We start from the raw sequence: 10,827 nt of genomic DNA, 5'->3' as shown, positions 1-10,827 counted from the left end.
ACTCAGTGCCAGGGACCGCCTGGTGTATGTTGAGCTGACCTGTTTGAGCTGTTGAAGTCTGACATCCATTGTCCTGCTCCTCAGCACTGGAGAAGGGCAGAGCACATTGGCACAGTGAGCAGCGAGTATCTGTGAGCATGCAGCTCTGCAAGACCCAAGAGCAGCCTAGCTTCAGTAACAGCTATATGCTTATATGACTTCTGGGGTGTGCTGGACCCAACTCATCTTCATCAGCTCTTCCTTACTTAGGGAAGCATGAAGAAAATAAAGTTTTGGGTTCTACAACCCTTGATTTTTTACTTCTGGCACATGCTCAGCATGGTGCTGTAAAGATACAAAGCTGTTTCAGCACGTGGGCAGGACAACTCATCTCTTTGCAAAAAACTACAGACACATATTTTCTCTTCTGAGGGATATTCTGCTGATTAGATATTTTTTCACCAGTAGCGAACTAACAAACTTTGCAGCTGGCAAAAGCAACAATTTATTCAGCTGGTATGGATTTTTTTTTCTCTCTTCCATGTTAAAATTCAAAAAGTACATTAATACTGGCATTGAGGCCAGTCCAAAATTTACATGGTATTTCAGTCCTACTCAGTTAATTTTGATCGCTTATGTAAGACTGAAGTAATATATGTTTGGTGTGGGACTGGTTTGCAGGAGGATATGAATGTATATTTAATTATCAAAGAACTCTGTCATCCCAGATTGATATATCCAAAGATATCTTTCTTCCTTTTATGGCTATTCATCTTTTCTACCACTTGAGTTTGTTTCCATCTTAGCAAAATGAAAAAGAATCAGAAGTCTCTTGATCTAAATCTTTTATTTGTACTGGACTGAAAAGGTATTGAGTTGTTTATATGACAATCAGTACCTGACAGATGTAACATCTCTTTCTAATGCCCTTAATGCAATGTTTCTTAATGTAAAAAATAGTAGAACAAAGGAAAGAAAATCTGGGGCTTTGGTTTACCTTCTTGTCTTGTTAAAGAAGGTGAAGTGTTGAGTTGTCACAGGTGAACTGAGACTACATCCTGCAGCTAGAGAATGTAAAGAGAATTTAAAGAAATCTTTAAAAAAAGTCTTACATAGTATTATCAATTCCTATATAAAATAATTTACTATTTTAAATACTTTTTAAATAATTTATCTGTATTTAAAAGTACCTTTTTAAAATTTTATGTTTGGAACCTTTTTGGCATTAACACTTAAATACATTTTTTTAAAATATTAAAAAGTTTTTTAAATATTCAGTACAATTCAATATAAAAACAGAAAAAGTAATATACATTGTTCACACATAGTATTGTACATGACACCTGAGCTCTAGAGTGAGCTTTTGAATTTGTCAGGCAAGTCATAGCTTAGTTGTGGTAAACCACTTCTTATCCTCTCTCTGGACTCTTAAGTTTATAACAGATCTTTACCATCAATATGTAGTCTTTAATATTATATACACATACTGTATACAGTATTTAATTTCCATCTCTATGCCCAGGATGGTAAATAAATATTTTTTTCACAGCATTTAGATCAAAATATTGTTTAGCTTATACACAAATATATTTAAGACACACACAAGTTGACAAGAACCATACCAATTTTGCTCAGCTCAGTTACAGGAAAATTTAGCTCATAGGTGCCAAATAACATAATGGAGGAGTCACTCTTATATTTAAAATGTATAATAAACTTATTACCAAATGTTTACAGGTTGTGTCAGCTGTAGGAAAATGAGGGTTCCCTTGTCCCTTTGGTGCATTTTCATTGCTACTGCCAATCATAAAGGCAGTGTGGGCAGAATGCTGGTGTCTCACAGCCCTTCATCAGCACCTGGAGTTCTCTGACAGTGTTACCAACTCACTGGGACAGACTTTGGCAGCACTTCCTGTAAGACTAAACTCTCCAGTTTTTAAGGGTAGGCATGTCTGTCACTGAAAATGAAGGTTACTGCCAAACTGTAACTTGCTTTCTCCATCCTCCTGTATTTAGAAAGATGATTCCTACAGATACTGTAAATGGATTTGGGTGGAAAGAGAGGACTATCATGCTTCCTATATCACATGCATCATGTACTATGATTGCAACAGTTGTGTCCCATTGTGCAAGGTAGTCCTCAAAAGTCTTCATTTTTCTTTGAAAAACTATTGTCCAAGAGGACCTCAAAACTTTACAAAGACTAAATGGAACACTCTATATAGCTATTTAGGGATACTTGCAGCAGGAAAAAATACCAATGCAAATCAACATTCTCATCAGGAAGCCTAGCCTAGAAACATTATCCAGAAGAGAAGCACATGCCACGATATGTGCAGTTATTCACAAATGAACAAAGCTCACATTTCAGAGCTTGCACTCATAGTTTCCATTCATATGCAATCTATAAACTAGAAACTATTTGCAGGAATTATTATGTGGCTTATTCTTAATACTTGTTCCTGAAAACATCTTCACTAGTAGTTCTGACACATGGTTTCTGGATGAATTTACAAGGTTTTGAATGTTTTGCTTGTGTCTTTGCAGTGTGAGATTCTGAATGCACCTTTAGGAATACAGAATTCACAAACTGAGAAATATCCTGCCTTTCTTTCACGTTTTCTGCTCTATCTCAGGCCAGAAGGTGTTTATACAAGGTGTTCAACCAGGTGAAGAATAGAATGTACCTGGAGTGACTCTGGGCTTGCTTTACATCAAATTTGATTCTCCTGCTTTCAAGGAAGCAGACTCTGAAAAGGAAAATTGTTACCTAGGGAGAATAAGCATTTCAGCCACTTTATTTTAATCCATTTAAACTCAGATAAACTATGGCCTTGAGTTTATTTCATAGTAAAAATATGGTACAACAACAGGCCTCTGTTTGTGTCTCTGAAGATCTCAGCCAAAAAATTTGGATTCTGTAGGAGAAAGGAAGCAGCCAATGCTAAACTAATCCTCTCCCACATCTTTTACCACTTCTAGCACTGGTTAGGAATACTGATGTGCCACCAAGGGACTAATTCTCAGCTAGTTTTTACACACAAAGTGTCAGGTCCCAAAACACAAAGTTTCTCAGCTCAGCCCTTTTCATTAAGACATCAAAGTCACATCAAAACTAAGCATATTTTGACAAGAGAATTTCAGAATCAAAAATAACATAAAGTGATGAAGTACTAGTTTTGCCTTTGCAAGATCTGTCTAGACTTAGGAGAATTTGTATTTTTTACCTTTCCTCGGATGTATCTGCAGTGTGTATATATAAATACATATTTATACAGTTAATAGTTTATGTCAGAATCAAGAAGCTTTATTATTCATTAGTACCCATCTGATGATAGACTGAGCAGAAAAGGTGCAGTTTTCTTGTAAAGACAATGTTACGGTGACTCAACAGAAGGAATTCTATAAAAGGCTAAGCATACAACAGATGAAACAATCAATTTTTAAAGGAAAACCTTGATCTCAGGATTTAATGGCTTTTTTTTTGCTTTAAATTCTTCATTTATGCTTAGGCCTGTACAAGACATTGAGTTACTTTTTCCACACTGGAAACCGGTTAACAGTAAAGAGACAAGCATGGGGATTGGGTTTTTTAAAACAAGTGATGATGAAGGCATCTTGAATCAATCATTTCTCTTTTTGATAATTAAAATGGTTATCAGTTGAAAGATCTTTTCTGGGTTGAAGAAAGAAGTAGTAAACACTGCTAAAATTACTGTGAAGATTGTTTACGAAGTCAAGCCAAATTTCTAGGTCAAATCCAGTAAGATATGGAAGGACAAGTTATGTGGTGTGTCCTCTGAACTTTCAGGTTTCTGGTGTCTCAGACAAATGCAGAATTCTGGAAGTCATATATATTGTATGCAAAGTGCATGGAGGGAATTACAGACTGAGTGGGTGTGAGCAAGGAGCTGAAGAGCTGTGTACGACATTTCTCCCTCTTCTCTCTGCTGTTGGAGCAGCTATTTGGATTTAATCCTCTCCTAAACACAAGTGTTTATGATCTCTCATTCAAATAGCTAAGATGGACCACATTATCCTTCATAGCAAAGTCTGGGAGAAGTGACATTTCTGGCACTACCTACCTCCTATTTTGTATTAACCAGTTCCAACGTGTAAGAGATGGTGGTGCAATACCCTGTCATTCTGAAGGGACTTGCAGCCACATGGCATTTTCCCCAAAAGAGTGCTCAGAGAAGCTGCACAGACACAGCCCAGAGAGAAACCCTTGGCTTCCCTTCTGAAATGGTGCCACTCTTCCAAAAGGAACTCAGGACCAGAGGAAGGGGGCAAAAGAAAGCAGACAATGAGAAGCATTATACTCAGTAAAAACAAGCGTCAAAAGACCCCACATTCTTATTTGCTACATACCATTCAGAGAAGCAGGTTTTAGTTAGGAGTTAAGCAAAATCTTTAGACACAGCCTCTACAAAGTTTGGTGCTGACATTAAAATACCAATTGTACAAATGATTGTGAAGACTGAAAAGGCCATCAAGCAGAGCCGATCCACTACAGAGGCTGCAAACTTCCATTCATTGCAAATGGCTTCCTCTTCATCCTGGTCTCTGAATCGGTTTGCAATGTACCTGACCTCTTCCAAAATCTTAGCCAGATCTGGGTCACCTTCAGAGGGGTGGCCACTGTGCAGCAGGTTTTCTTCATCTGTCGGGGAGCACGTCATCCTCCCACAGATCACACCTGAATCAGTGGTGGGTGTGCAGTGAACCCCTTCCAGCCCCCTGAAGCCAATGTACAGCATATTCCCATTACTGGACTGCTGTCCACTCATGGTGTTCATCTCCACACTGGACAGGCTACAGCGACGCTGTTTGTGCTGACAGGCAGGACGCACTTTCTCTTCCCCTGGTCTCTTCATTCTCAGAAACCAAGCACACCAGTTCAGAAGGATGATTCTTGTCTGAAAGAAAAATTTTGAGGATAAGCATCTCTTCACGCAGCCACTGTCTTTGGGTGCTGCTGGTATTCAAGCAGCCTGGGTGACTGCCTGGTCCATGGTCTCTGCTTAGCCTGCACGCAGTTCTGGGAAATGGTGCCACAGTTTTCCAGCTGATTAATTTACCAGTCACTGAGGTTGTTTTCTTATTCTAGCAGTGATGTTGATTGCCTCAGGCTGACTATCAGTACTGGGACTCCATGCCTCTCTGATGGGAATGTCCACAGTGGTAATTCTTCCTGACGCTTCAACAGTGACATGGCAGCCTCTCCCAGCTTTACTAGAAACCATGGGTTAAACCTAACCAAACCAAACTCTTACTGATGAAGTGTTACTTTTTAATAGTCTTAAATAGCACTGCTTTGGATGGTAGTCAATAAAGTTACAATTCTTTTATTCTTATTTGTGCTCTAATATTAAATTCACATGCTATTACTATTTGGATGGGGCTGCTGAAACAGATTTTGGACCGGAGTGGACCACCAAGCTTTAAAATGTTATGGCTCTTTTCTCATATTGTGTTCACAACAGTTGATTGCAGAGTTTAGAAAAGAGATCTGGATATAACATGGAGAATATATGGAAAAATTACTTTGATTTTAAAAAAATACTCTGCAGATTTAATCTGTGTGTATCATTTCACTGTGTTTTACATTGCCTTAATCCAGCCTTACAAAAAGTGCAGGAAAGCCAGAGACCACTGTTCCACTTCAAATGAAAGCTTCTGTAATTTATTTAAATCAGATTTTAAGAGCTCATTCCAGAATTTCTTTTTCAGAGTTCTAATGAAATATTACTGTATCATATAATACGCAAATGTTACACTGTAATTTATATTAGATTTGGTCCATTTATTCTGACTGTGGATTGTTACTCACAGTAGATGTTATATCCATGCAAATATCCCAACCAGAGACAGATCTTGCCCTATTACTTTTTTTACACTATCAAGCTTCACCAAGAAGGATCATATTCTGTTAACTGAGGGCCTGATCCAAAATCCACCAGTGTCCAAATAATGTTGGACTTCAGCTTCTAAACACTACAGCTCACTCCTCAGCCTCAAGTACTCTGTTTTCTGAGGACATTTGGCTCAGTACTAAACACTGTCCCCTTTAGGTCATCAAACACACGTCTAAAGAGATATACCTTTTATTCTCTTCACTGAAATTTATTTCAAAGTCACTACCCCAGAACAGGCCAGGGAATATGTCATTATCTCTTGTCCTCAGGGCACTGCTGTATGCACATTCTTTCCAGCTAGTAATGATAATAATAACTCATTGTTCTAGAGAGAAAAAAGGAGAGAGGTCTTTCCATCTTCAGAAATGCCTGATGCTGCCATGAGCCAGGTGAAGTCAAAGGAGGGGACAGTTAGCTGATGACAGCAGTGTGTAGTAATCTAATATCAGCATAATGTTCTCTGTAAAAACCAGCCCTCATAGAAGAACAACTTTTAAAAAGTTCTTATGTGCTTAGAAAACATACTTTCATTCTTTGCACTTTACAGATGCTCTTGAACAGACATAAAAAGATCAGGATTTTCAGAGCAAGTTCCACTTTAACAGCCCTCTTTAACAAATGCTTTTTGGGCTATGGATGTTTCTGTATGGACAACAGCTAAGTATGTAGCAGCTGTACAGTTGCACCTTGAGAGTGGTGTATTTCATGCATTTATAATCTCCATCAGCACCTTACTCTTTCCTTCTACCTGGTTCACTTCTAACATCTGGAGCTTATTTGAAAATCACCTTCATTTATAGATATAAGTTTTAACAAAATCCTGAGTTGCATGTAGCTGTTTTAAAGGATATGAGAAGTTAGTTGAGGTATATTCATTCTCTCTCCTGCACACACACATTTTTTAAGAAACTAACCACATAGAACATACCTGGACACCTCATTTCTGGTGCAACTCTTTTCCAAACAAAATGTCTGGGAAGGATTTATATGTTTTTAACAGTAAGAAGTAATCATAGGCCACTAGCTACTCTATCACATCCCTGAGCTGGACATGCAATGGACAGTGAAGGAAAATCAAGCCTTACCCATTTAGGCATTTTGCCTCCATCTGGATCATGATGGTGGTATTGTAGAACAATAACAGTGACAACAACAGAAAGACCAACAATAATCATAGTGCTGGCAAAATACTGAGCTGCAAAATAAAGAGACAATTACACTTTGACTGATACAGCTTTAATAAGGGGTGTTTATATACATTCATAGCATTTAGCTCTTTTTCCAGTGTAGTGCTGCTTTAGGTACTTTTGAAAGATTTCTCAACAGCAGAAGGACCAGACATTATTTTGAGGGGATAGCCAGCATTTAGGATTTTCTTCTGTGGAATGGAACACAGCTGCTTTTTCTAAGAAACCTTGAAAAACGTTGCCTTCTAATTTTCTTTAAGCGTATTGTAGAGACTGGCTAGTACTTCTTTTGGAAGGTTTCTCTTTTTGTTTGAACAATTAACTGGGAAAATTTAATTACATTTAGCTCTGTATTCCTAATTGGAATTAGGAAAACAGAACACAATATGGCCAATTGTGTCAAAACTGCAACTTCTTCCATGCAAAATTGACTCCCTTATGCTTTCCCCAAATACACACAGGTTCTCTATTCCATTCAGAGCAGAGAGCACCCATCAGAGCCTCTCATCAATTGGCAATATTTTTCTAATTCAATTGCAGTCATCCAGTGTACATTGCTGATTCGCCTTAATGCTGGCCTTTGTGCAAAGTCACTGCACCTTGTTTGCTAAAGAAACCCCAAGTGAATAAAAGCTTACCAATTAAGGGCACAGAGTCAGATGTTGCTGGCATAATTTCAGCCACAAGCAGCATGAAGACAGTGAGAGACAATAAAACTGTTATACCTGAAAGATAAACATAAAGTATGAAATCGTATCAGTTGCTTGTAATTACAACACAGAGAGACACAAAATGAATCTGCAGGATTGCTCTTTGCAAGATACAAACCCCCTGTATCCCTGCTCCAGCATGTTAGTGCTACTCCTGTCCTTCCTTGTACTTCCTCAAGTTCAGGGTAGCAGTGCTGCCAAACCAGTACCAATGCTTGCACAGACATGGATATTTTCACATCCTTGTAACTGGTCAGCTTTAATCATCACTTGTTAATTAGCTGAGGGAAATCAAAGCAGTTCTTGCACTGTGTTAGTTTTAGAAACATGGTGTAATTTTGAGTATTTGAGCATGTGACACTTGATGAATTGTCATGGAAGCTACAGGTGGTGTAATACATAAATTTCCTGAAAAGCAGATTTGCTGCCTTGGACAGAGTTTGGTATCCTTTGATATTAGCTGTTGAGTTCTGCAGGGCCTTATGCCCAAGCAGTTTTGACTGTTAATTTTTGGAGTTTGACTTTTGTTGCACAGTGATGAGTTCTCATCTTTCTGGAAAAAGGCTTAACTCTTTTCTCAGGAGTAGACTTAAACAATAAAGAGTCATTGTCAGGTGGACAAGGATTAAGGAACAAAGAATTAATCTTAAAATATGTGGAGGGACTACTCGATTAGGGAGGCTACTACTCAATCAAACCATATTCTGAAGAAATGTCAATTTTGTTTCTACCTTTAAACAGCAATGTTTACTTAGTAGAAGACACTTCATTTGAATTTTGTATGAGACAAAAGGTTTCTTTACATATTTAAACTCCATCTTAAAGATCAAGTATTCAATATCAGATTAGTTTCACAATACTTAAGTTAAAATTTACTATAAAAAGTAAAACAGGAGCAATTAGAATCAATCTTTCTGAAAAGGCACCATAGAGTCTTCATACAACTCAATATTAAGCAGAAGTATTAAGAGTTCAGTGTTCAAATGAATATTTGCAAACTTAAGCTTTACCTAATGAATGTGAGATTCAGCAAGGAAATGTGAAAAAATGAAACCCTGCTTCTTCAGGGAGGTATTCACGAATTGTTTATGCCTCTGCTGGTTCAGCACTGAACACTAAAAATAGCTTCTGAGCCACAACAGGACACACAAGCTATTCCTCCTGCCTATGACTTTTTAAAAAATTTAAAAGGACAGTTTTTTTTGTTTTAGTTATATTTACAATATCTTATTAATACTGTACCTAATGAGATCTTTTCTCCTGAGTCTGCTGGAAGCAGGAAAACCAACAAAGCAAGTGCTGATATCAGTACACAAGGAATAAGGAGATTTAGTCCGTAATAAAGAGTCCTACGTCTCATAGTTACTGTGAAGGTCACATCTGGATAGGGTTCTTTACAACATTCATAAAAGCTCTCAGTTCTCTTCCCAGGAACTCCTGTGTAGGAGAAAAGAGGAAGAAAACCAGAAATTAATGTGAATAAACTGTATATTATGTAATGTTTGTTTTTTAAAAGGATAAACGTAGCTTTCCAAGTTTTACTACAGGTAAAACTACTTCTTTAAGCTTAATGCCCACTTTTTCTCAGATTATAAAGGAAAACCAGATAAAAGATACTTACAGAACTGAAGCAGCAAATTTGTCCTTGTTTTTTCAATGCTGATTTGCATCTCAGGTCTGTTCTCAAAAGTTTCAAATGTCACTCGCTAGGTCATTTATTAATTTAATTTCTCTCTTCATTCCCTGATTTCAGTAGGAGACAAGGCTGCAAGTTCACAGTGTAAATAAGAAGTCAAGATCTTACCTACTAAGTCCCACTCTCCATTTGAAATATAGCCAGATATATCTGCTTCTTGCATTTGTAAGTCCAAGGACCAGCCTCCATAAGTCCAGGATCCAAACTTGAGGTTACATTTCTGAACATCAAATGGAAACCAGCGCACATCTATGTAGCATGAGCTTTTAAATATGCCTGGGTGGGATTTTAAACAGGAACACTTAATTTCAATGCTTGGTCTGCATAAGTTCATGCATATTTTGTAAACAGAACTTGTTCTACATTGTGCTTTCTGTTTTTCACTTGTAAAGTGTATTTAATCTCAGTCATGTCTTCTCATATAAAGAGCAAAAGTCAGTCATAGAAGAGGGAAAGAACTGTACCATTTATGTATTTATATTATTAACTATTTTCTAAGCTACTCTTCCATTTTGGCACATAGTAGAAGATTATTTAGAGAACTCAGATTTCTAGATACAGTATTTCAGAAAGAAATGAAGCAGAATACATAATCTGTTTCTATTTCTTTTACTGACTATAGGAAGAAATCCTGAAATATTATTTGCTGTATTATTAGATTTATATGATCTTGATTTAGTCAGGAAAGCTAGCTTCTTATTTTTCATTTGCTGAGTCAGACCCTGTCCTTCAGTAGCTTTCAGAATTGAATTGAAAAAGCCTCACCAAATGGAACATCTTAAATCAAGAGAACATCTTAAATCAGGAGGCAACCCCCTGAAATCTTCTGGGGATCTTAGGCAGAAAACCTACTTTGTCTGGAAAGCATTGGCTCTACTGCTGTAGTTTGCAAAATTCAGATAATAGGAAGAGTTAATTCTAATGATTATGCTAATTGAGTTGGGGAACAGAAAGAGTGCTCCACTGCTATACCTCCAGACCAAAAATTCTTTTGATGAAGCATTCAGTGAATCATTTCTAATAGAAATGCCTCCAAGATGTTACTAAGCATCTTAGTGTAAAGTTAATATAATTAATAAAAGAAACACTAAAATAATGAAATAAAAATTTATTGAGGCATTACCATTACTTTAATAAACAATATCTGTTTATATCAAAGACTTCCAAACTTCTGAAATTTTGCATTATGACAGGAGAATTTACATAGTTGTAATAAAACATCTATCTTGTATGGCGGTCTTCATGCAAAGGTGTTAACCATATAACCATAATGCATCTAGGCTTACATCTATCTGATGATGCTAGCTAGACAAATAAAATGAAAGAGTATTTAAGGA

General features: G+C 37.1%; 1 protein-coding gene across 2 annotated transcripts in view; it reads right to left on the bottom strand.

Annotated features, from left to right (window-relative positions):
- Positions 1 to 809: 809 nt before the first annotated feature.
- Positions 810 to 10,827, bottom strand: part of CHRFAM7A (CHRNA7 (exons 5-10) and FAM7A (exons A-E) fusion) — a 38,874-nt gene continuing 28,856 nt past the window's right edge. For both annotated transcript variants that reach the window (XM_085070768.1, XM_085070769.1), the window contains 5 exons: positions 9,599 to 9,766; positions 9,037 to 9,231; positions 7,723 to 7,809; positions 6,983 to 7,092; positions 810 to 4,898 (listed from right to left, as the gene is read on the bottom strand). In XM_085070768.1, coding sequence (XP_084926894.1) covers positions 4,380 to 4,898; positions 6,983 to 7,092; positions 7,723 to 7,809; positions 9,037 to 9,231; positions 9,599 to 9,766 — 1,079 coding nt within the window. In that variant the 3' untranslated portion in view covers positions 810 to 4,379. The remainder of the gene's footprint in view (positions 4,899 to 6,982; positions 7,093 to 7,722; positions 7,810 to 9,036; positions 9,232 to 9,598; positions 9,767 to 10,827) is intronic.

This window comes from Lichenostomus cassidix, chromosome 10 (genome assembly GCF_008360975.1).
Source record: "Lichenostomus cassidix isolate B80296 chromosome 10, HeHo_3.0, whole genome shotgun sequence".
NCBI classification, from domain to species: domain Eukaryota; kingdom Metazoa; phylum Chordata; class Aves; order Passeriformes; family Meliphagidae; genus Lichenostomus; species Lichenostomus cassidix.
The sequence above is the reverse complement of the archived record's forward strand: the minus strand, read 5'-3'. Positions and strand labels throughout refer to the sequence as shown.